Source organism: Micropterus salmoides, unplaced genomic scaffold (genome assembly GCF_014851395.1).
Source record: "Micropterus salmoides isolate LMB-PRFRI ecotype aquatic unplaced genomic scaffold, ASM1485139v1 Ms_hic_scaffold_11, whole genome shotgun sequence".
NCBI lineage: Eukaryota > Metazoa > Chordata > Actinopteri > Centrarchiformes > Centrarchidae > Micropterus > Micropterus salmoides.
Genome location: NW_024040152.1, coordinates 302,279 through 329,122, shown reverse-complemented (window position 1 = coordinate 329,122; position 26,844 = coordinate 302,279). Strand labels below are relative to the sequence as shown.

The 26,844-nt window shown below is 41.3% G+C and overlaps 1 protein-coding gene across 1 annotated transcript; it reads left to right on the top strand.

Annotated features, from left to right (window-relative positions):
• popdc3 (popeye domain containing 3) lies at window positions 1-26,752 on the top strand. Its single transcript, XM_038710302.1, has 3 exons — window positions 1-688; window positions 20,169-20,277; window positions 25,558-26,752. Exons 1-3 carry the CDS (start codon window positions 183-185, stop codon window positions 25,819-25,821), a joined length of 879 nt encoding a protein of 292 aa, XP_038566230.1. The 5' UTR covers window positions 1-182; the 3' UTR covers window positions 25,822-26,752.
• The last annotated feature ends 92 nt before the right edge of the window (window positions 26,753-26,844 follow it).

Sequence of the window (26,844 nt, the reverse complement as noted above, 5' to 3'; positions counted from 1 at the left end):
ATGTATCTTTCAGGACCTTTCCCTTGCTCGCGGTATGTCCTTACCATAATAACGCTACTTCAGGCGCAACAAAAATCAAACAGCGGCTGTCTTGACCACGGTCTCGCATTTGGCGGCTCACGTTACCGCAGTTGGATGACTTTGTGTGTAATGTGGTAGTAGTTTTATCCACTGCCGTTAACATGGAACCTTCGGACTTCGAATCCATGAACTTCACGTCGGAGTCAGCAGCGACAGAGTACCCTTTGTGTGAGGAATGGAAAGCCGGCTCGGAGGGCTCCGTGTTTCACCTCGCCAGTATTTTCCTGTTCCTCGGCTTCATGGGCGGCAGCGGCTTTTATGGACTCCTCTACCTGTACACCTTCCTAACGTTGGGCTACTTCTGCTGTATGCTGTGGTCATGGTCGTATTTCTGCACGAAGGACTCTTTCCTGTGGCATTTCGCGCTCTTCGGGGTGTGTATCGTACAAGTCCTGCATGTGGCTTACAGGCTGAGGAGCGTTTCCTTCCAGAAGGAATTCCAGGAGCTTTACAACTGCTTGTTTAAAAAACTAGGGGTGTCGCTGACGCACTTTGGGAAGATAGTGGCCTGCTGTGACGGAGACATCCACACAATAGAGAAGGACCACTGCTTCGCCATAGAGGGAAAAACCGCTATCGACAAGCTGTCTGTGCTCCTGTCTGGCAGGTGACTAACTTTACATTATCCATGAATGTGTCTCACGCCAAACTGCATTTAAAGATCTGAATTGTTTTGCTTAAGGCCAAAAGTTCAAACAAAGATTGAAAAAACCTTTTACACTGTAGCCTATGACTTTTTTCATAACCTGTCTATTCTCAATTGATATTTGAAATTCCAGCTTACATTGAGATCAAAGTCATAGGCATGGTGTCAGTTTTGGGGGATCCCCCCAGAACAAATACTAAATTTGAAAAATTTTCTTCCATTCTACAATATTTAGAAATACACATAGCAACAATTTTTACACAAACAGAAATGTATGCATTGTTAGGCCTATAGGAAGACGTCCATATGAAGTCCATATTGTGGCCAAGTAGGGCTGCACCAAACGATTATTTTTAAAGTTCACTAACCTAACAATTATTTTTTTCAAGTAGTTTATTAATCTAGCGACAAATGTATTGATCTACCAAGATTTTTTACTTCTTAATTTAACATAAAACTTTATCCAAAAGAAATATCAGAAACTTTTATTTAATTTAATTAACCTTAAAATGAGATACATAAAGCATATGAGAATAATGATTATAATAATGGCAAATTTTAAAATTAGTCTAATTTCCTTGTCATTGCTGTATGACACTGTGAATTGTCTCATAGTACATTCACTCCATCTGCGGCTGACTTCTTAGAAAAGTCAACAAACAGTTTGACCTGCTTTAAGTGTTTCTGTCTCGGACCCACCATAACGGCCAAAAGGTTGAGTGTGGGACGTTGGATACTTCTCACCCTCAATGAGCGCCATTTTAGCTACATAGTGGAAGGGGGAGGGACTAACAACACAGGAGAAGCAGAAAGTTTGTACGTTTGTACACTATTTCATCACTAAATCCATTTCTGAGAAGTTTTGAGGCGAGAAATCAAATGTATAGATGTCAAATATTGACAGTTTTACGAAAAGTGATGGCAGATCAAAAATGTGCTTGAACGTTTTTGGAGGAGCGGGGAAGCTAGCTGCCCGCTCACAGAGCCGTCTGCTCAGGCAGTCACACAGACCACTGCTGCCAACGCAGCAAGTCGGGTCTGGTTGCAGCCTCCCGTCAGTCTTGAACGCAGCAGCAGACGAGTCCAGAAACAACAGTAACAACTGCTGTTATTCTGTCATTACATTACAGTAATTTAAATCAAATGAAGAAACTTCTTGGCTTGTGAAACTTCATCCATCCATCGTCAACCGCTTATCCTGCGTACAGGGTCGTGGGGGGCTGGAGCCAATCCCAGCTGACATCAGGTGAAAGGCGGGGTACACCCTGGACAGGTCGCCAGTCCATCGCAGGACCCATATTTAGTCCACTGTATACTACTTTTTTATTTATTTTTTTGTCAAGTTTTTTAGTTGACTAAAAGTCTGGGGATTTTAGTCAAAAGAAAATCAAAAGTTTTTTAGTCTAGTTTTAGTCGTTAACCATCATTTTAGTCTCTTCTAACTCAGTATAAGTTTGATCAGCATTTTGGTCAATCTGCTCAAACCAAAATAGAGGTTGAAGGTTAGCTCTGTTCTCATTTTTATTGCAAAGGAGACATCAACTTATCTCAATTTTCAGGTGGTTAGCCTTGATATGCCGCTTCAAGTTCGTAGTGAATTTTCCAAAAATTTTATAACCACATGTGTGCAAACTATAGCTTTCGGGGAAGCTTGTTTTTTTCCCCCGTGACTGGGAGGAGGGGGGGCCAACTGTAATTCTTACTGCTAAATCATTAATAGCTGCAAGCATGTAGGCCATGGGCTGACTGTGAAAGTATCAGGCATGTTTGTCTTATTAGCTATAATAATAATAGTATTTTTTATTATCATATGTAGCCAATATGCTACAATTGACAGGGGCAGGAGATTGCGGTGTGGACGGTCTGTGATTGTTCTCTCTGGCTGGTATTTCTTTCTTCAGTTTTTCAGGTGTGCTGTTCCAAGTACTAGGCAGGATGGGCATGTACATACGATTTCCACATACCTGGGACGCACTGAATGAAACAAACCAAGGTTGTTACGCAGTGGCTGCTTTCCCTCCCGACCCTCTGGCAGAAACCATTAAAACATGCAAAACCCTCATTTAAATACTGACATCTCCATTGTGTTTGCTCCTGTTGTCATCTACGCAATAATTCTTAGTAATCACCCATAACAGGTACTACAATCCTCCACCTCTGTCACTACTCATGAGGGATGCCCCTTCCTGCAGATTATAAAGGGTTGGTGCTCCGGTGCCCCCTTTCCTCCAGCGTGGCGTGTAAGTGCGCGTTTTATCCACCAAACAACGTGCTTCAGCTTAACCAAAACGAACATCAGTGGTTTAAATGTCTTTTTGTAGCTCTTTTGTCAGAATTTGCAGTCCTTTTCTTCATGCATTCAGTACGTATTAATATTAATGAGGGGCGTTTCACTGACCATTTATAGACAACTGTGGGCGTTTATAGGGTCGGACAAGGAGCTCGGTCACATAAGCCACATTTCAAGTTGATTGTGATTTATAAAGGGAAATCGGTGTAACGTGCGCACTTCCTGTGTTTTGTACGTACACAACCTTTAGGAGTCTTTTCTATGTCCATTAGAGCAGATTACCTTCCTGGCGTGCTGCACAGAAGGGTGGACATCATGTCGAGGGGGGCCCTTGCCAAGACTAGTGGAGCCTCCACCCCGGTCTGATCGCTCAGATCTGCAGCAGGTTCGCTGATGCAGAGGTGGTTACATTTGCCTCACAGTGCACCCACCTGCTGAGAGTGAGAAATACAGTAGTGAGAAGTGCTGAGCAGAGCTCTGCAGCAGAGACAGCGGGGAGCTCCTCCGGAAATCAGTGGAGCTGCTCGCACTGGCAGGGATTATACTGCTAAGTTCTGCAACAGTTAGAGTGGGGTACTCTTGTGAAGAGGGGGCTTATATGCTCTGATGTGGTAGTGAAATGCTGAAACCCATTTATCATCATCATGCAGGTTTGATGTGTTGAAACAGAGTTGTAAGAGTTTTATATTAATCTATTCTATATCTACAGTTGCAGTATCCCATGGTCATGTTAATGTTGACAATTTAAAAATGATTGTTGCGTTCCTGGTTAGCTCAGTAGTGCACAGGCCTTTCATTTGGAGGGTTGTGTGTTTGGTCCCCCCTTTTGCGAATATATCTTTTCCCCTCATCAACACATGCTCACGTTAAAGCATGTGCTGTGTGTATGTATGTGTATGAGTGTATGTGTCCTGGCGATTGATCCATATTCATCAACCTATGGACGCCTATTTTCATTTCCCCAGTATCTACAGGCAGTGTAAATTCCTGCGCTTCTCATTCAGGGGAATCACATTTCCTGAGGCCTTTTTTAAGAGGTGTGTGAAGCACGCCACAGACTCTTTTGAATGTCTTTCAAAACTTTTCAAAGTAAACCTCTCAAATCAAGTCAAAATAAAGCATTGCTGCAAAAACCTTTCTCAGGTTTTTATTTTGTAGGCACAACCACTTAAGAGGAAGTGATTTTGTGAGTAAGTGTTACTGTCTTTATTTATTTGTCCAGTGGGCCACCTTTGGCCAACCACTGCTTTAGGTGAAACCAATGTGAGATGCACATTTTGAACAAAAAGTGCAGGGAGGCATCACATCACATATTTATATATTTCTACATTTATTTATGTTGACTGTATGTTTGTCTACATGTAGCAACTTATCTAGTTGAGATAGCTAACTTACCGTTCATTGTAATCACGTGTAACGTTACTTCGGCAACTAAGTGCTGCTATACTGAGTTACAACAAATCTAATAACCAAAGATAAACAATGTATGCTAACTAACTAACTAATAACTTTAAATTTGAGGTAAAAATTGGCAAAGTGACATCTTGGTTAAGTGTTAACGTTACTCACATTAACTTTAGCTAGCTACAATTATATAATCTAACAGTTAATATCTTCCGATAAACCACGACTAAAGCTGGCTACATAAAATACTATTGACTAGATTCATGAGAGGACAGCTAATGAGTTGAAATTACTGCATTTGTTGACATTTTATCAACGTACCAGGCAGCGTACTTCAGAAACACTGAAATGAACGGGGCTCAGGGCTGGAACTATGGCGTTACTTCCGCATTCCACAGTTCCAACAGAAGTCAATGGGAGTGTCATAACTCTCTTATTTAAGGGCCCTGGTTGAAAAGCCATGCAGATATCACCCACCGGTCTGAGAGGTGACCGGGTGCGCACGGGGGGCAGCTCCTGTAGCAGTAGGGGTGGTAGCCATGGCAGCGAGGGAGAGTGACAGTCATCTAGCCAATCATTGCATTCGGTTCGATTGGAACAAGTGGCTGTGTTTACTGCAGCCCTGAGAGGACTAGAGACAGACGATTTTTATACTGTTTATTTGTATACTGTTATTTTTTCAGTGCCCCTAACTTTTTAATATGCATTGTTTTATATAGACAGTTTCAACAAATATGACAGTGTTTTAAAAGCAACTTGCCTACCCTGCCTTTAAATAATTTACAAATAATTAATAGTTCTAAATATGTTCCTAAAATTTACAGCTTTCAAATAGGCATTTGTAAGTCCAGTTTTAATTTATAAATTGAAAAGCATTTGTGAATATCTTTCTAACATTTGACACTTTGAAACAGGCATCTGTTAGTCCTGCTTGTATTTGTGGACAAACGTTCCGCCAGTGTAGAGAAAATCGAGTAGTGTCACTCAGCCGTTTTCGAAAATGTGATGTTGCCTGCTGATGACGTCATTTCCTTTATTTCAAAGCACAGCAGAGCTGCCTGAAAGTGCTAGCTTGTTGCTGTCTGTAACGAAATATCAACTTCTGTGTTTCAACAAAACGTAAATGCAGAGTGAAATTCAACTGTGGTGTTGTGTCGGGAGAGGCAGGGATTTATACCAGCGGTGAATAAGAAATAGTATATATTATACATGTAATTCTTTAAGTTGTGAGTAGAGGGAAATGCAGTAGACGTGTAACTACAGGTTACACTATTACAAGTGGAGCATCATTTAACATTAGTTAATGTTTGATTTATGTTTGATCCAACTTAATGTAGGCCCTCTCTCTTAATATACAGTATCAGGACACACACAATATTGACACTCTAGGCCCAATTTGGTGATTTTCACTTAGGGGTGTCACTTTTGTTGCCAGCAGTTTAGACATTAATGGCTGTGTGATGTGTTATTTTGAGGGGACAGCAAATTTACACTGTTATACAAGCTGTACACTTAAGTGTAATTTCTTCAGTGTTGTCACATGAAAAGATAGAATCAAATGTACAAAAATGTGAGGGGTGTACTCACTTTTGTGTGTGTGTGTGTGTGTGTGTGTGTGTGTGTGTGTGATATACACATTAACGCGTTATCATGTGTGTTCAGAGATGGTATTCTGCATACCGAGTAGTTATTTAAGTTACTGTTGTCTTTCTGTGTTCTCGAACCAGTCTGCTCATTTTCCTTTGACATCAACAAGGCATTTTCATTCACACACCTGCCGCTGGATATACTCTTTTTCGGAGCATTCTCTATAAACCCTAGAGATGGTTGTGCGTGAAAATACCAGTTTTTGATATTCTCAGACCAGCTCTTCTTGCACCAACAACCATGCCATGTTCAAAGTCACTTTTTTCCCCCCATTTTAATACTCAATTTGAACTTCAGCAAGTTGTCTTGACCATATCTACATGCATAAATACAGTGAGATGCTGTCATGTGTTTGGCTGATTAGCTATTTTTATTAAAAAGCAATTGTACCTAATAAAGTGGCCAGTGAGTGTACATACATGTCACGATCCTGGTCATTTGCACCAAAAGAAGTGACACTGATTCACAATCGCTTCTACTTCCTAACTGGGCATATTGATATCCCTGAAGTTTAATTGGTGTGAATGCTGTAAAGCAAGCACAATATTGATCTAAATTAGGAATCGATTACTTGTATTCAGAATTTTGGTAACATTAATACTTTGAGATATTCAAGGTTTTCCACGATTTTTTCCCCATTCAAGTGGATGGGCGGAATGTTCAAAATGTCCCCATTTTCACCCCTTTTCACGTTTTTTCAAGTCTTAACTACTCATTCATACTTTCAGCTAGAAACTCCATTCAAAATGGAAAATTAAATTTTATTTATATAGCGCCAAATCACAACAACAGTTATCTCACAGCGCTTTTCATAAAAGAGCAGGTCTAGACCGTACTCTATGATGCTATTTACAGAAGCCCAACAGTTCCCACCAAGAGCAGCACTAGGCGACAGAGGCAAGGGAAAACTTCCTTTTAAGAGGCAGAAACCTCGAGCAGAACCATGGCTCAGGGTGGGCGGCCATCTGCCTCAACCGGTTGGGGTGAAGGGGGGGAGAGAAGAGAGAGGCAGCCTACACAATATACACACAGAGGTACAGACAGTAAAGGTGAAGTTGCTATAGACTACATGAAAAATGGTACAGATATTTATAGTAGTGTTACTGATAATAATCGTAATGTTAATGATTATAATAATAATAATAATAGGACTAGTAACAATAGTTGTAACAGAGGGTATCGAGCAGGAACAAGGGGGCAGCAGGTGACCCGCAGCCACAGATCCAGACTCCACAGCTCCAGAGCCAGAAACACCTGCAGGAAGTGATAGTAGGAGAGAGGAGAGGGACGAGAAAGCACAAGACTACCGGAAAGGGGAGAAGTTGTGTTAGTAACATGCAATAATGGGATGAGGTTGCATACAGAGGGAGAGAAAGTAGAGGAGAGAGGAGCTCAGTGCATCATAGGAAATCCCCCGGCAGTCTAGGCCTATAGCAGCATAACTAAGGGATGGTTCAGGACTCACCTGAGCCAGCCCTAACTATAAGCTTTATCAAAGAAGAAAGTCTTAAGCCTACTCTTAAATGTGGAGATGGTGTCTGCCTCCTGAACCCAAACTGGAACCTGGTTCCACAGGAGAGGATTCCACATCTTTCCTTCTGTCTTCGTATTATTCAACTTTCAAATCCTATTCAAGCTCTTCAATCTATTCAACTTTCTTTGAAACTTTGTTATAATGAAAGTCAATGAGAAAATCATTCTAACTCACTGATCTTCAACCTCTTCCCACCAATTCATACATTCATGTAGAAAAGCCATTCCACCTTTAAAACATTCACAAACCTTTGAACTCTTTCCAGTGAATTAAATTTTTTCACATCTCATACTTTTTACACAATGTCAATTCAAGTTTCATGTCGTTTTCAGCCTGTTTATAATGAGTTTCTATGGAACGGAATGTTCGCAGCCAGAGTGAGAGGAACAACTGACACGGTGGGAATTCACTTCAAAATCTTCTTAAATTGTCTTCAACTCTCTGTATCTCCCACAGCTTTCACTCTACATATGTAATTTTTGTTTGGAAAAAGTTGTAGGAAAACTTGTTCTGCCACTGAGGTGTAACTTTGAAAGCAATTGGACTTACAGAGCTCGCACAGTCAGCTTGGAAGTGGGAGCATTGCCGACCAACTGCCGCATAGACTCCCATACTAAAAAAGTGCTGCAGTTTCAGGAAAGAGGCAGAAAGATGGACATTTCTATACTGCTGCTGTGAAGCCATTTTTGACAGTAGACACACAAATCTCCGACATCATCTTCATGAGGATCTTAACTCTCTAACAATATGTTTGCTATGGCACTGAGAGTTACGGTCTGTTCGGTAGGAGCAGGAGAAGCAGAGCTGTGCTTCAGGTTAAAACTCTGTTTTACTGTCTAAGCCAGTGTAAGTCAGAAAGCTTTTAGCATCGCCATGGAAACCTGGGAATGCAGGCTCAGCACACAGCTGATTGAGATGATGTAATGCAGACAACTCAGTGTAGCATGGCTAAAACTTAGCTCTGAATTTTAATACATTTATGAGAATTAATACCCAATTATGAATTTTAATATTCATAAAATATCACAAATCTCTCGTTTCGGGGCACCACCGGAGTTGTTATTATCCTAGAGTCTTTGGACCTTTAGGTAGCTTTTAATAATTATACAATTATTACTAGTTAATAATCGCTAAAGTATCTTAAATCAGTCAGTCAGTCTCATATCTAAAGGGTCAATTCTCTTGGCAGGGACGTGGAGATAGTCAACACACACAATTCCTTGATTACAGTTATTAACTAACTAAAGCGATATAAACCGGTGGTTAAATACAGGGAAAACAAACAATGGCAGAACAATGAGAAATGGAGGTTCGATTGTGGGAAGCATTTGACTCATACAGCAGAGGAGAACTAATGAAAGTAAGCTATGAGTTTAGGAGTTAAAAGAAAATATTAACATTATGGGACATCCCTGGCCACAGAATGTTTGTTGGGACTTACTGCTTGTCTACGGCCTGCTTTGTCCTGTTGCACAGGTCCCACGCTTTGCTAGGGATTCTCCAGGGTTTTCCGTGTCTGAAGAAAAACCTCAAGGGTTGGCTGTTTTCAGGTTTCCTTCATTGCCACTGGCGAGACCTCATGGCTTGGTCTGACCTCGGTGAAGTTGGCTCGACGAAAAAGCTTAAAAGGTAACTTGGTCGTTCCTGAATTAGACCAGTGTAACTTAACGGACTGATAACTTTAACAAAACAAAAGAAAGAAAGAAAATAAAACAAACTGAGGGGCAAATCGATGTCGCGGCACTTCGCGTGTGTAGCTTCAAGCGAAACAAAGGCTTCGTTGCGCTGGTCTAACTCTTAGGGCATTGCCTGGAGAGGTACGCCGGACGCGTGCCAAAGCGTCCAGAGAGCACAAGGAGAAGAGAAGAGCCGAGAAGAGAGAGAGTTTTCACTCTTTTGTTGTCTGGGGCGTGGTTCCCCAGAGGGCGTTTCCAGTTTTCCTTTCTAAACTTTTAATGTCTAAAAAGAAAATGTATTTGCATGTATTATAATCAAATATTTTCCACGATCAAACCTCAATGGTCAAACGCATTTCCGACGATGGTATGTAATACTTATTTGATCCACTTGGGGGAGCTCGGGTTACATGAGGAAAGCTTAGATTAATCCAAAACAATCTTTCCTTAGGAACTGGGGAATTCAGCCTTATATATAGTATAGTATGACATTTCTTTATCATCATTTTTCAAGGAATTCTGTGAGAAAGTATTGTGAACAAGCGTTACACATAAGATGAAGGAGTGTCCTTAATCTTGCTGAAAATAAAAACACTGCAAAAGTAACTTATTTAGATTCTTTTCAGCACTAATATCAACAACAGATAGCAGTTAATGCTTTGGTGCTTTGGAGACTGCAGTCTTTGTTTATTTAAAGTTCGGCTGTCCTGGATTATGTCATACTTAGGCATAAAAGGGGGTATCCCTTTGATGGGGTAATGAAACACTGAGCAAGGTCAGTTGCCACGGTTACATGAGTGGGGGGGGCAGTTTAGGATTTCCTGCCCCCCCTCCAAGGAGAGTTCCGATAGGCTGTTTGTAATCTCTGGTTAATTTCCCTTTTGTCAGTTTAACAGGTCTCTTCAGCAGTCTGTTGAAAGTTGATCTTTAACCCCCCTGCTCCTCTCTGGGAGAGGAAAAGAGGAATTTGGAGTAGCTCCAAATTTATTCAATATAAAATGCACAAATCCACACTGTTGTCCCACTACATCAGTAAACGTGGCCCTTCACTACATCCTCCATACCTGGACTCTCCAGGAGACCACACCAGGATCCTGTTTGTGGACTCTGCCTTCAACAACATTATTCCAGCTCTGCTGCAGGACAAGTTCTCCCAGCTGATCATGCCTGCAGGTGTATCACAGACTTACTGTCCAGCAGCAAGCGGCACGTGAAGCTGGGAAAACATGTTTCTTACTCCAGGACCGTCAGCACTGTTTCCCTTCAAGACCGTGTCCTTTCCCCTCTGCTCTCCGCCCTGAACACCAACAGCTGCACCTCCGGTCACCAAACCACCAAGCCCCTAAAGCAGTGGTTCTTAACCTTTTTTGGGCCAATGCCCCCCTATCCATTATCCAGGTCCCTTACCGCCCCCCATCAAAAAAGATGTTTGCTATTTGCCCTGAATATTGTTGTATATATTGTTGAATTTTTTTTTTTTTATTGTTACTAGGTAAGGTAATAAAAAAGCAATGTGAAAAGTGATTATATTTAACTAATAAGTGAATGTTCCTCCCAGAAACTGTGTGTGAAGCCAGATACTGTTTTCTTGGATGGGGCACTTAATAAGTGAGGAGGCATGGGGGTCCTCCCCCAGAAGTTTTTGAGCATTAAACACTTAATTTCCTGCATTCTGGTGAAAATTTCTGTCTTTTCTGCACCAATTTATGGTGGAAATGTCTAAAAATTTAGGTGGCAGGTGACAATTCAAAATATATAATTATAATAGAATATAATCTAGTGAGGCTCTCAGGCATTCTTATTGCTTTTAAAAAAATGTTTCCTGTAGATCAACTTATACTGAGTCAAGACACATGATTAAGTCTTACCACCTCTTTTGTGGGGAAATAACCTATAAATGTGTTTGTGGCCCCTTTTCATCTCAGTAATAAATTATTCCGTTTTAATTCCGTTATTTACTGGACTTTATTAGGTCTGTTGATAACTTATCATAACTCAGGGTTTCCCACAGAATGACAGTGTAACTGTGGCGCAGCTGTACAGCATGCTAGCCTCGAAAACCCAGCTGTATTCTAACATTAGCGCTCCTTATTAGCTAGGCTCCTTACATGCTTGCTAATAACTTTTAATAGCTGGGTCTCCGACATTGTCAGCGTTGTGTTGGACAGATTTGTGCAGCTATGTTAACGAGGGAGAGAGAGCGAGAGACGGATGACAGGAAGTGCCGCGCGAATACGCGCTGCCTGCAGCTCAAATATGGTTTTAAATAGGACTAGTAAAACAATTTGAATACCAATATGTGACAGTAAGCGTTGATATTGTGGCAGGCCGCCACAAATAAATGAACGTATGGGAAACACTGTAACTTGCCTGCTCATGTTCAAACCTTTCTGCACATTCAGAATCTCTCCCACGTATCTGAGTTCTCTGATATGTAAATAAAAAAAGTCGTAATGGGAGACTAACGTCATTAGCCTATTTAAAGAGAATTCATAATATTTTACTACATGCCCTATACTGCATTTTGTTACTGATTCGCTGGGTGTATCCCCTTGCCGTCTAACAGACAAAACTGAATGAGACAAAGAGGTGCTCATGCTGGGGGAAAACGAAACTAACCGACAACGTGATTAGACAGAAAGCTCACGAATAATTCCACACACGTTAACTTAAGCACCTCTGATAAATTGTTGTGAATCTTAAGTGTAAACTCGCCTTAGAATTTCCAACTAACAAACGCCCCCCAAAAGCAGCTCAGCGCCCCCTCAATGGACCTCAATGCCCTGAAGACAGTGGAGATGGGTGAGTATTCCAGGAAGAGGCCAGCACACATCCCCATCAATCTGTGCAATCTGCTCACCCAGGACCTCCAGTTGGAGTTGATACACTTACGTCACCTTTCATACCCCTTTCTAAATATTTCAGTTCATCTTCACAACACTTCTTCATGACTTTCAGCTAAAAACTACATTCAAACCTTAAAATGTTCTACATTTATCAGTGCAGTTTGAAGTTTATTCAACACTTTATTCAACTTTAGAACATTTCCCATGTTTCCAAGATTTCATAGTCCTTCAGCTCTTTTCTGCACATTAAAGCTATTCATTTGTACTATTCAAATTTGTTCAAACCAGCAATTCAGTTTAGCGCGAGCCCTTCATCATTCCTAATAACATTCCACATCTTTCATACATTCTTACAATTCAACTTTATTCAAGACAGCAGTTCAGTTTAGCGTAAGCCTTTCAGCAGACGGCAATCACACCGCAATTTCTTCAGAAATTGCTTTTCTAGTTAACCTACTTTGTACCCTTAATTTTTTGAGCAGTGTACATTGACTAGACACTGATGGACAGCAGTGTTCATATTAAGATGTTTTAAAATTATTGAAATGAGTCTCCACTCAATACATCCAGTGATGATTAATTACTAGACATTTTGACCACCCGAATGCCCACACCAGTCAACCTGTCTTTGTCACAACTTGGTGACAACCCACTAATGAACAGGTCCTGGAAACAATTGTGTTATACAGATATCGGCATAACCTTTTGGAAAACTGTAGACCGGCTGTCTGTAGGACCGTTACTGATTTTTAGAACGTGAAAGGGTGGCCTAACTCGGCACTTACTGTAATCACACCTGGTTTGTAAAAAATGTATGCTGGAAGGGTTGAAACTTTCTTGCCTGCTCTCACACCCCGGACACTGGTGCTTTACCTCAGCTCTAACACCTGCTGTGTGCACACAACACAAGCAGTTTAGCAGCATTCTGTCCTGTGTGATTTACTGTGGACTTTATTAGGGCCCAAGCATGAAACATGCGACATGCATACCAAACTTTACATGTATGATAACAGTCCCTCCACACATCCATATGCCATAGCACCACCTACTGGCAACAGGAAGTGTCATGTTTTAAACTGTGATGTACTACTCCTAGCAGGTTGGCCACACCCCCCTCAAAACTCTTCATCTCATTTGAGCCCTAAGAGACTGTGAAATTAAATGGCTTGTCCATGGCGTGGGGTGTAAGTTCAATGCTTTCGCGATGAAAGAGGAAGTTGTTGTAACTAGAGCCCGACCGATTTATCCTTGCAGATAATATTGGCTAATATAAGCTACTTGCAGATAAAACGACATCTGCGTTTATAACAACCAATTTATGACTACTACAAAAAAACAGAGTCGGATCCTTCCCTCACGTCATGAGTGTTGCATAGTTTGCCTACCAGAGGGTGCTCTGCAGCTCTTCTGTTCAAAACACTGCAGCACCACAGAACAAAACAATCAGCTGACCGTGCTTCGACAAAAATTCTTTGATGCTTTGTTTAATCCATGTAGGTATACAGCACAGTGTTTCACAGGGACATTTATTACTGTCGCACATCACGTTTACGCTGTGAACATGACGTGATTATGATGGAGCTCTTTGCAAAGTGGAGAAAGAGTGAGAAAACAGCGAGGGACAAAAAAGAAAGTGTCCAAAGTATGGGATTATTTCAAGCTAAAGAAAACAACAACTCTGTAATGTTACCGTCCGTCTCCCGTAAAACGAAACTTTTGTCGCCTCAGCAACAGCACGACGGCGCCTTATCAGAAAGCAGCCGGAGTTCTGCCAGCTGACCACAGACAAGGTAACAGTAACAGCAACTTTAGCATTTAACTGAAATCATGATTGACTGTTCAGTTGAAGCAAAGTAAGCCGCAGTCCTCAGCTGAAAATGTGCACACATGCATTTGTTCTCCTTTTTGGGCCGTGAGTTGTAACCTCACAGACAACAGTTAACTGGGTGTCGGGGGGGCTGCATCTTTTAACTCCCCTCCAGCTTTCAATCCCTGCTACCTGTGTGTGCTAATCCATCCTTTCACCCAGATTTTTTCTCTTTATAATTGCCATCTTTATAATAACAAACAACAGCTGTTTCGTGTGCAGGATCGCTCATTTCACATTTCACGTGTGTTTCTTGATAAAAGTGGTTTGGAAACCAGCGTTGGGTGCCATAGCTGTTGTCAGCTCCTGTAGTGTGTGTGTGACCCCCTATCACTGATCAGTCAAGTAGTGTGAACGCCACAACGACTTCAAGACTGCCTCATGTTACGGCAAGTTGTGTGAACTGCACGGCAACGCTGAAAGTCGTGTAGTCTGCACGAGCCTTTAGCTTGTATAGCACTCGGGTGATGTTTGTGTTTGTAAAGCAGCTGTCTGGTTGTTGGTCTGATGTTTGCTGTATGACACCCTATGAATTTCCAGAAGGACTAATACATCTATCACCTATAAACGTGCACAGTTGATCCCATTACCGGGATCGATGAATCGTTGAAATCTATTGAAGCTTCGAATACTAAAATCATCGTTAGCTGTAGCCGTAGCTGACCTGAGTCTACCGGAGCAGATTGAAACAGTTACGAAGAGTAGCTCCTGGTAGCTCTCACACTTGAAAACATTCATGACCAGGCCCTCACAGCATTGTGTTTAATGTTATGGTAGTTGAGTGGTGGAGGCTACGCTGTTGACAGACATGATTGTAGATTTATTTCTGAAACAGTTCTAGCAAACTCTCCTCTCATTTTTTCCTAATTCATCACTTCAATAAAAGTTTCTTTTTTACTGCATTATATCGTGGTATTTTGGTGAGGTCTCAACATAACAAATGTTAGGGATAATCTTTATATGTCATGCATTTCTTAAAATTAGGGGAGGTTATCGGCTGATAAATAGACATATTAGAGCTTAAAATCCTCAAATATCGAAATCGGAAACAGACTTCCCATGTTGGCCAGTCTCTACTTGTAACTTCACTGTACATGCTCAGGTGTGTACCAAATTTCACTTGTTTGATAAGGGTCATGCCCCGCCAATATTCACTCATACTCATAGCGCCACCTAGTAGCAGCAGGAGGGGATCCTTCAACGATGCAGCCCCCGCGCCATGTTTCACCTAGATGCACAAAACCTTTCTGGCATATGTATCATCCCAGTACGCACACAAAAGCCTCTTGGAATCATACCCAAAACCAAATAGGAAGTCCACCATTTAATGATTTGAATGTGCACCTTCAGAACTTTTACTTTTACAACTTAAAATTTTGAATGTGCAATCTAAAGGCATTGACAATGAAAAGTTTTTGTCAAAGACAAAAACTCTACAATATCAATGATTTGCCATGAAACATAAAGTTGTTATAACTAATCACAATTTATTGAACATTTTAGCTTGATTACAATTATAGAACGTTTTGTTAGGGCCCGAGCACGACCGTGCGAGGTCCCTATTGAATTTGCTCGGATTATTTTATTTATTTTTTTTTTATTTTTTTTTCTCTGCAAAGTAGGCCCAAATGACATGGCCTAAACATACTCGAAAACTCACCAAAATTTGCAAACATGTCAGAACCGGTGAAAAATTTCGTATTCTACAAGTTTCGCACATGGGCGTGGCAAAATGACTCGCTAGCGCCACCTAGAAAATTGGAAATGATTAGCCCCTCGTTCACGTTCAACCTGCATGTACGAAATTTTCTGGGGACATGTATCGTATCAAGACGCACAAAAAAGCCTCAAGAACCCATAGCCTAAAGTCAACAGGAAGTCGGCCATTTTGAATTTTACTGCCATTTTTGGATGATTTACACACTTCGTACTTTAACGAACTCCTCCTAGGGATTTAGTCGGATCGACGTCAAATTTCTGCTGTGCCTTCTAAAGGCATTGACGATGAAAAGTTGTGCTATTTGCGCGTTTTCGTCAATGGGCGTGTCCGTGGCGTCGATGATTCGCAATGAAACAGGAAGTTGTTGTAACTTCAGTGTACATGCTCACATCCGGACCATACTGTACATGTAGGATGAGAGTCCCGCCCTGAACACATGTACATGCCGACATTCACCCACAGTCATAGCGCCACCTGCTGGCAACAGGAAGTGACATTTAACGAAGCAGCCCCCGCCGCACGTTTCACCTACGTGCACGAATTTTCTGTGGTACGTGTATCTTGTCCAGACGCACAAAAAAGCCTCTTGGAGCGATGCCCTAAAATCCACAGGAAGTCGGACATTTTGAATTTTACGTCAAATTTTGGATGATTTACACACTTCGTACTTTAACGAACTCCTCCTAGGGATTTAGTCCGACCGACCTCAAATTTCTGCTGTGCCTTCTAAAGGCATTGAAGATGAAAAGTTGTGCTATTTGCAAGTTTTCGTCAATGGGCGTGTCCGTGGCGTGGTGTCAAAGATCAGCTCTTCGCCATGACACGGAAGTTGTCGTAGCTTCAGTGTACATGCTCATATCTGCACCAAACTGTACATGTAGGATGAGAGTCCCGCCCTGAACACATGTACATGCTGACATTCACCCACAGTCATAGCGCCACCTGCTGGCAACAGGAAGTGACATTTAACGAAGCAGCCCCCGCCGCACGTTTCACCTACGTGCACGAATTTTCTGTGGTACGTGTATCTTGTCCAGACGCACAAAAAAGCCTCTTGGAGCGATGCCCTAAAATCCACAGGAAGTCGGACATTTTGAATTTTACGTCAAATTTTGGATGATTTACACACTTCGTACTTTAACGAACTCCTCCTAGGGATTTAGTCCGACCGACCTCAAATTTGTGCTGTGCCTTCTAAAGGCATTGAAGATGAAAAGTTGTGCTATTAGCGAGTTTTCGTCAATGGGCGTGTCCGTGGCGTGGCGTCAAAGATCAACTCTTCGCCATGACACGGAAGTTGTCGTAACTTCAGTGTACATGCTCACATCTGCACCAAACTTTACGTGCTTGATAACTCTCCCACCCCGTTATGGAGGACCGATCCTGACACAGCCAGAAATAAATACAGAAATAAATAAATGCTCAATAAATAAATAAGCATCCAATTAAATACACTAAAAATTAAAGTAAATAAATAAATGTAGGTAGTAATTAAATTATACAAGGAGACATAAATGTTTATATTTTAATTAGTGCCTTTACTTATTCACCTTTTTTATAATTACCTTATTTGTTTATTCAACTTTATTTATTACTAATTTTTTAATGTATTTATTTATGTGTGTGTTTTAATATTTTGTCTGTTTTATTCTTCCTTTGTATTTATTTACCTTATTTATTTTCACCCATGGTATTTATTTCTGCCTGTCTTTTTTAAATTTTTGTATGCATTTCTGCCTCATTATGCAAATGAGGAGGGGCTGTGTCTCAAGGGGTCATCTTCTCTGCTATTGGTGGACCAATCAGACAGGAGAGCTCCTACTCTGCCTGCAGACATCAACGATCTTGCCCCTCACACAGTCAGATGACTTCCTTCAGTGCGCTGAGGTGTTTAACAACTCTGAAGACAATACTACCAGCAATGTCTTCCTTCTCTTTTCACGTAGATGCTCCGACAGACAGTGCTTTCAGTTTGCTGCATGCATGGACACAGAACTGCGGTATAGGGAGAAGCACACGGTCAGCTGGCTGCAGCTAAATCTGGAGTGCACTCGTATTCAATTCTGTATGGTAAATTCAGTTTTAACGGAGCAGAGCGAGCTGACAGGCAGAGTTAGAGACTTTTTCTGTCCGTTTCTCTCTTTACAAAGACGCATGTTGCAGTCAGAGTCTTCTCTGAGATGCGAGCACCACATACAACACAATTTATCAAATTACACAACGGATATACAGTATGAAAATAAGATTGATTGGATTATACTCACAGGAAGTATAAAACCTGTTACATGCGTAACACAGTAATGTCAGGGAAATTACTTTACTTAGATTTAAGTACTGCAGTTGTACATTTGAAATACCTTCCTACCTTTCTGATAGGAAGCCTTCTTGAGGTGGTATAAAACATTTCTTCTTATATTCTGATTTGAGTTGTGGACAACTATGACCACATGAATTAAAAAAATTAAACATTTCACTGCCCAAGTCAGCTATGACACAAGTCTTGTTCATTAGACTACATGCTGTACAGTATTTGTGGACAGATTTTGTCCCAGGATTTATTATGCATTTCTTCTTCTTCGTTGCATGGTTTAGAATAATAAGGTGAGAAATGGGTCTGTTCTGAGTTCATCCTGCACTGCAGCAGCTAATAAAGTCCATTTAATCCCAAAAACGCTTTTCTTTTAGGCAGGCTGGAGCAGAAACACAGTAACGATGAAATGTGTGCTGTTCTCACATTCTTCCTCTGTATGTACACATAAACAACAAGGCAGGGAAATATAAAAGGAATTTATTTTATTGTTTGGGTACATTATTGTTCAGTGTACATGCTCACATCTGAAACAAACTTTACGTGCTTGATAACTCTCCCACCCCGCAGACATCTACACGCCAATACCGATTTATATTCATAGCGGCAAGTGCTATGTAGCTCCACATAGGCGACACAGGAAGTGACATATAACACCTTCATGCGGCGTCGGAACCGCACAGCCGCACCGGCAGAGCTCCAGAATATGCAACTCGGCCAGCTCACACGCGGACGCGCTTACAAGTGCGAGGGCCCGCCCAACGCTGCTTGCAGCTTTAATTTTTGAATGGTTTTTTTTCTTTGTTTTTTTTGCCCTCACAGTTCACTGACAAGGTTTTTACTGTAAATATGCTCAATTATTAAAGTTGTGTTTAATACATTTTTTGATTTGCAGATTTTATAAATCGATTAATCTAACTGAACTAAAAGGAAAGCCATTTAGCGCTAGCTAACCTCTCCCTGTGCTTCAGACTACGGTCAAGCTGAGCAGGACTAGATGGGATGGAGTCACGTGACCACACATGCGGTTATGTGTTTTTAAGGGGAAAGTACGTACACAGCAGGGAAAATCTTACCAGGATTAAATGAATTGACCGACATGCTAAAAATATATCGGTTAGAGACTCTGAATTTCGGTTTGAATTACTTTTCAATTAATTGTCCAGCCCTAGTTATAATTTCATTGCATATGCTCAGACCTAAACCAAACTTTACATGCTTTATCAGAGTCCCATCCTGAACACATCTATATGCCAATATAAACTCACACTCATAGCGCCATCTGCTGGTCAACAGGAAATGTCATGTTTTACGCTATGATGGACTACTCCATAGCAAGTTGGCCATATCACCTTCAAAACTGTCCCAGATAACCCTTAACACATTGATGAAGCCATGTTGTAAAACTTGTGAGGCATGGCGGCGAAGTTAAGCGATTCGCCATGACACAGGAAGAATCTACGTGCCAATATTAAGTTATAGTTGTAGCGTCACCTACTGGCAACAGGAAGTAAGCTCTCTCTGACACTCATCATGCGATTTAGATGAAATTTTCACATGTTCCACACTTGATGTATAGTTACTGGGTGCTCTCCAGCACCTCATAGGGGACACAGGAAGTGACTTTTATGTCCTCCATGCAGCGTCTAAAGCGTGTGACAGTTTTGTGTTATATATCTTTTTTGTGCATGTAATAGGTTTTCAAAGTGAAAAGACCAGTCTTTACTTCTGTAACCTGTCACTTTGCAACAATGCTTGCCTAGCGGCTGGTAGAGTAAAAATGCTGGTGGAGTAACATACTGTGTTGCAGCACACAACAGTGACAAGACGCCTGCCTGCTGCCTCCCCTCACCCCCACCCTACCTACCGAATGTTAGATACCCTCCAGGCAGTCAAAGCACTTAAAGTTGTTACTGTGATGTAGAGAAAGTGCTTCTGCTTGGCTAGGTATAAGATCAAAGATCTTATAGAAGTGAGATGTTTCTGTAGCTAAAAGATGATTCAACACAGGGTGAAAACAGGTGCAGCAGTATGTGCAGTATGACAAATATATGGTTTTATTTGAAAATGAAACTCCTAAATAAAATTATGAACCTGAAAATTAACATTTGACCACTTTAATATCAACTTTGCATGCATTTTCTTACAGAATCCGTGTAACAGTTAATGAAGAGTTTCTGCATTACATCTACCCTTTCCAGTTTCTGGATTCACCTGAGTGGGACTCTCTCAGACCATCAGAGGAGGGAGTATTCCAGGTTTGCATTTACAAAAACATTTCACGCATTAATAAACTTAGAATGTCAATCTACTACAGCCTGTGTCCGCAAGCGTTTGTCTGTACTTTGATATCCATAAATGTACATGTCCACAACAAGCGTGTCTTATTTAACTTCATGTGCAGTTAAAGGATAAGGCTCCATCAACGCATTCTTTACTATTCTTGTTGTCAGCAAATCCCATGAAATGACCTAAACCTGTTGGTGCAAGCAGGATAACAGGAATACGGGGGAAGGAACCAAATGCAAATGACTGACGCAGAGCTAATGCAGTCCAATGAATTCATTCACACAAAAGAAGATTACAGGATGGTGAGGCAGGCAATGGTCAAATCCAAAGAGCAGTCCAACAAAGCAAACAAATCCTGTAAGGAGCAGGCAGGAATCCACTGAGCCCAATAAAAAGGCAATAGGTCAAAACACAGGTAAGGCAGAGAGAAACAGACAGCATAATAGGACAGTCTGGCAAAGGCTAAGTGGAAAAGGGTTAGGGTTAGTACTGCAGGGCTGATGAGGGAGAGTGGCAACTGGTGAGTAGGGAAAATCAGGTGATTGCATGGCTGATAAGAGAAGTGGGAAGTGTTTCACAAAAAGACTTCACTTGATAAAAAACTTTGTATACATTACAAGTTGCAGACACGGCGGATATGTTACAAGCACGGACCAGGTAAATCAAGAGTTAACACACAGAGCGCAGATGATGGTTTCGGTTGTTTGATTGGCTACGTCAAGCCGGCATGCGGCTCACCTGCTGCCGTGAAAATGGATTTTGGGTGTAATCGTGATGACGGCTCAACATTGTGCAATAGATGACGGCGTCATCACAAGGATTTATTTAAAAGATAAAAAAAAAGCAAAACACACAAGATGAAATCAAACTAAAATGCACTAAGAAACAAAGATTGTGTGTCTCTTTTTTGAATCCACATGGTCAAAACAAAGAAAGCAGATGAAGCAAGAGCTTTCATTTTGTCTCTTCATGTGTGGTTGTGTTTCAGGCCAAATTAGTGCATGTGTGCGATCTGTGGATCTGTGCCTTGTTAAAAGGAGTTAGTGAGCATGCAAAGACTATCTGTGTGGAGCATCACATTTAAACAACAATTTAGTGGTGGCTAAGAACTGTGGTTACATAATAGTTTCATGTTTACCATGAAACCATGACCGGAAAGCTCAGTAAAAAAACGTACAAAAGCCAGCTAGAGTGGAGGAGATGTGGTCACCAATCCACTTTCTGGGGTCTTTTTCTGAGGAAGTCCAATATCCACTTGAGAGTGGGTACTTAAGTTTGCTGTTCCCTTTCATGAGGAGATTGATTGGATGCTGAGCTGAAATCGACAAACAGCATTCTGATGTAGGTGTTGTTTTTCTCAAGGTGTGTGAGGGCTGGGTGGAGGGCGGTGGAGATGGCATCCTCCTGTGGATCTGTTGGTTCTGAAAGCAAACTGGTGGGTCCAGGCTGGCTGGGATGTTGTTCTTTATGTGCTGAAGAACCAGTTTCTCAAAACACTAAATGAGAATGGAGGTGAGAGCCACAGGGGGTAGTTGTTCACACTTGACACTGCAGAATTTTTTGTTACAAGGACAAAGGAGCATAAAAGGTGTTAATTAAGTTAATCTGGTAATGAGGCCTCACAAATGATAGTGACCCTCCTGCTTTTGATAGCCTGCCACTCACGTTGCTGCCGTAAGATCAGAGTTCTGCTGCGTGTCTGCTTCGAGTAGGACACGCTGGCAGACAGCTGAGGACAGAGAAAAGAGAGAGAACCGAAGTTGTGCTGGAAGTTTGATAGATAAAGTGATCTCATTGATCACAGGTCACTGACCAACAGTGTTGGGCAGGTTACTCATGAATTGTAATACGTTACTTTTTACCTATTACTCATTAAAAAAGCACAACTATTATTTTAACATTTACTATAAAAGTAATTTGTAACATTATTACGTTACTACAGTGGTGTGAAAAGTGTTTGCCCCCTTCCTGATTTCTGATTTTTTTTGCATGTTTGGCACACTGAAATGTTTCAGATCATCAAACAAATTGAAATATTAGACAAAGATAACACAAGTAAACACAAATTGCAGTTTTTAAATGAAGGTTTTTATTATTAAGGGGGAAAAATCCATACCTACATGGTCCTGTGTGTCCCGTTCATAAACCAACTGTGGTTTATCACATCTTTGGAAAGCAGAGTTCAATTTCTCCAGCCACACCCAGGCCTGATAACTGCCACCTGTTCTCAATCAAGAAATAACTTCAATAGAACCTGCCTGACAAAGTGAAGTAGACCAAAAGATCCTGAAAAGCTGAACATCATGTTGTGATTAAAAGACATTCAGGAACAAATGAGAAATAGATATTTATCAGTCTGGAAAAGGTTATAAAGCCATTTCTAAAGCTTTGGGACTCCAGCGAACCACAGGGAGAGCCATTATCCACAAATGGCGAAAACATGGAATACTGGTGAACCTTCCCAGGAGTGGCCGGCTGACCAAAAGAGCGCAGCGACGACTCATTAAAGAGGTTACAAAAAAACCTGGTGGTCTGGGGCTGTTCTGCTGCTTCAGGACCTGGAAGACTTGCTGTCTGTCTACCAAAGACTCCTGAAGGAGAATGTCCAGCCATCCGTTTAAGACCTCAATCTGAAGCGCACTTGGGTTCTGCAACAGGACAATGATCCAAAATATACTAGCAAGTCCACCTCTGAATGGCCTAAGAAAAACAACAGTCCTGACCTGAATCCGATTGAGATGTTGAATAAGCGGTTAAGGCTCAAACCCTCCAATGTGGCTGAATTAAAACAATTCTGCAAAGATGAGTGGGCCAAAAATCCCTCCACACTGCTGGAAACGGCCAACTAAAAACTATATTTCTACAAGTTTCACTTTGCTTTGCTACTTCAGCAGATGCTTCAGTAAGTCATATGGTGGTTGAAGCTTTTTGCTGGTCAAAGTTTACAACGGACAACAATTTTTATTTTTATTTAAAAGGGACAGTGCATATTAATGGACATCTTAGCTTTTCAGCAATGTAAATATGCCAGAGTTAGCCCAAAGATTATTTTACATCTGTTTTACAATGTCTTACAAAATCTTAAGCTGATGATACACGGAGCAACTTTTAGAGCAATGGTGCTGGGCAACGTTGCCATCAATGGTAATGAGGAAAGATTACTACCGTAAACCCCTTCTCCCACCACTCTGCCACCTGCCCTGCCCGCCACTGTCCTTTCAAAACATAGTCAGACTTGCCACCAGCAAGATTGCTCATAAAGTTGCCCCCGTGTATTATCAGCTTTAGACTTAGACACGCAATAATGGTGTAATCCCAGCTGTGGAAAGTATGCCTCCCTCCATTCTTCCTTTAGCTGACTTGAACAACATAAGGTTCTTCTGCTCAACTTTAACTGCCCCTGACCTGCCGTGCAATCGCACATTAACGTCAAGGACAAAACAAATTGCGTTCTGGCAATGCAGCATTACATGAATTAGTAACTGTAATAATATTACTGTTTTGGAAATAGTAATCCTTTACACCACTAGTTACTGGGAAAAGTAAAAATACAGCACACAGTTACTCAGTAATGCGTTACTGCCCAACACTGCTGATCAATCGTAACTAAAAGCTGAGTTCACAGCACAGTGACTTTCTAGAGGATGCCTGGGAAAATGAGTTCAGTCACTCACATGATATGTTTGCTAAAGATTACCGTGGGATTACTCAAACTGAAGCACACTACAAACACAGCATTGGTTTGGATCTTCTTATGGGATTTGATGACAACAAGAAAAATATAGAACACCTGTTTTATCTTTGGTGCAGGATAATGCATTATGTATTCTTTGTTCTCCAGCCTAAAAAGAGCTCCTGATAAATTATGACATAATAAAAACCTGATTCCATTCATGTCACAAAATGGTCAAACTATATTTACAATCAATGTTGGGAACAAATCTAGTTGGTGACTAATGCTTATTAGTAATTATTGTCAGTTTGATAAATTATTAGACATAGATTATTAAAATGTACATTTTTAAAGTTAGTATTTTGTCCTAAATTTTACCTTGGGTTGTATTCCATCTGTCCACATTTAAGAATAAGTCTAATTTATTACGACGTGGGTCTTAGCTTTATATACTGCTCAAAAATTTAAGGGTACACTTAATCATCACAGTATAACATCAAGTCAAATAAACTTCCGAAATATAAGGCACAGTGTAGGTGCACTGGAGAGGCAACAGCAAGAAAACCACCCAAAAAGGGAATGTTTTGCAGGTGGTGGCCACAGACAGTTGCTCTCTTCTTATCCTTCCTGAGTAAGGCGGTACCTGCAGCCCATTCAGGTTGCACAGGTAGTCCAGCTCCTCCAGGATGGTACATCCATACGTGCCGTCGCAAGAAGGTTTGCTGTGTCTCCCAGCACAGTCCCTAAAAAGCATGGAGGAGTACCACAAGATGGGCATCAGCCCAGCTGCAAGACCGGTATCTGCTCCTTTGTGAGAGGAGGAACAGGAGGAGAACTCCCAGAGCCCCATAAAATGACCTCCAGCGGGCTACTGGTGTGCATGTTTCTGTCCAAACTGTCAGATACACTCCATGAGGGTGGCATGAGGGCCTGAAGTCCTCTAGTAGGATCTCTGCTCACAGCGCCGTGCAGCTCGATTGGCATTCGCCAAAGAACACCAGAATTGGCAGGTCTGCCATTGGCTCCCCGTTTAGATGAGAGCAGGTTAACACTGACCACAAGTGACAGATGTGAAAATGTCTGGAGACGCCGTGGTGAACATTGTGCCTCAACAACATGACCGGTTTGGTGGTGGGTCGTGATGGTCTGATTCTGGTATGGGTAGAGATCCCCCAGGACACCATCTGCCGTCTCATCAGGAGCATGCCCAGACGTTGTTGGGATTGCATACAGGCATGTGAGCGCCAAACACACTGCTGAGTCATATTATCAGCCTATGACTTCCATTTTTCCCTCTGATTTTCGGTGTGATTTTGAATTCAGCCCTCAGTCGGTTGTTGATTTTGGTTTCCATTGATGTGTGATTTAAGTGTTCCCTCAATTATTCTGAGCAGTGTAGTTTTGTCCTCCTGTTCCCAGTTCTCAGCATTTACTTTGGTTAGGGACAAAACTACAAGATTAGACCCAAGTTGTGATAAACTGGAGTTGTCCTTAAAATTATACACATAAATGTGTTTATTTCCTTTTAGCTTCATCCCCTTGTTGTCATTTATTCTTTCTATTTTTTTCTCCACAGGTGACCCTGCATGCTGATAATACCTGCCGATACGTGGCGTGGAGGAGGAAGAAACTCTATCTACTTTTTGCAAAGCATCGCTACATAGCCAAGATATTTGCTCTGGTTGTGCGCAATGACATTGCAGAGAAGCTATATTCCCTTAATGACATGGCTTTCCACAGGTCCGGGCACAGCTATGATATCCGCTTACCAAGTTACTGTCACATGCCAGGGACCGAAATAGAAAAGGCAAATGTCTTTCTGCAAGTACCGATGCACTAGGAAGGACTTCCTGAATGCATGCGCACACACAAAAACACACACACGCGCGCACACACACACACACTGCTCTAACGTGTCAGTAAGGTGGGGCAAAGTGAGGTATTATCTGTACCATGTAGGGCGAATATCTAGTGGTGTTATCTTAAATTTTCATCTGCTCTCATTATGCAAATTTGGTAGGTGGAGCTGACAGATCAATGTACACGCATACATACTGTACACGGTGTGTCGGTGTGTCAGGAGTCGGCAAGCTATGGCACGCGTGCCAGCGTGAGAATGCAAACTCAATCCTACAATATTGACATATACTGCTATGCTATTTAATATTACATTAAGTTTGGGAAAAAAACAGACGATCAGCCACCATGATGAATTAATATTGACATTATTTATTAGGGTTGTCCAAATAATAGAAAAAATAACTTCTTATATTTTAATAGAGGATTTATCACACTGGGCTACTTTTTGATCCACGACCAGGCTGGCCGACCTGCCGGTCAGCTGCAGCAGAACGCTGTCTGTGAAACTGGGCCATACTAAAACATTACATTTTTGACTGATCCTTGTTTTTGCTGTAATCTGATTGGCTCAACGGCGCCTGGTTTGTTTGACGAGTGCAACAGAGACTGTAAATATGGCGAAAAATTTGAATTTAGAAGAAAAAATGCGGCATTATAGGCATTTGTAACTATTTTAGCCTTCTGACTGACTGTACACATGACATGTTGGTAGTTAACAGTATACTGTGACCTGGTCTCGGTCAGTACAGTGGTGACTTGCTTATTCAAACCGAGGAGGCAGGTGTCATCCTAAAGTTTCTTGAAGGTCAAAAACAAGTATTTTAATAAAAAAATGTTATGACATTGTTATTGAATATGAACAGTGGAAAAAAAGGTTATGAATGTATAGGAAATAAAGATGTTTAGCTCAATAAGTTTTATTATCATTGATGCACTCATCTACCAAAATCTATTTGAATTACAATATTTTAAATGTTTGTCACAGCAAATATTGTTGTATGTG

Bases quoted from the DNA above. Each gene is read 5' to 3' on its own strand.
- popdc3 (XM_038710302.1), top strand. From the start codon at position 183: ATGGAACCTTCGGACTTCGAATCCATGAACTTCACGTCGGAGTCAGCA. The intron at 689-20,168 runs GTGACTAACTTT...ATTTTCTTACAG, and splicing joins TCTGTGCTCCTGTCTGGCAG to AATCCGTGTAACAGTTAATG. The intron at 20,278-25,557 runs GTTTGCATTTAC...TTTTCTCCACAG, and splicing joins CAGAGGAGGGAGTATTCCAG to GTGACCCTGCATGCTGATAA.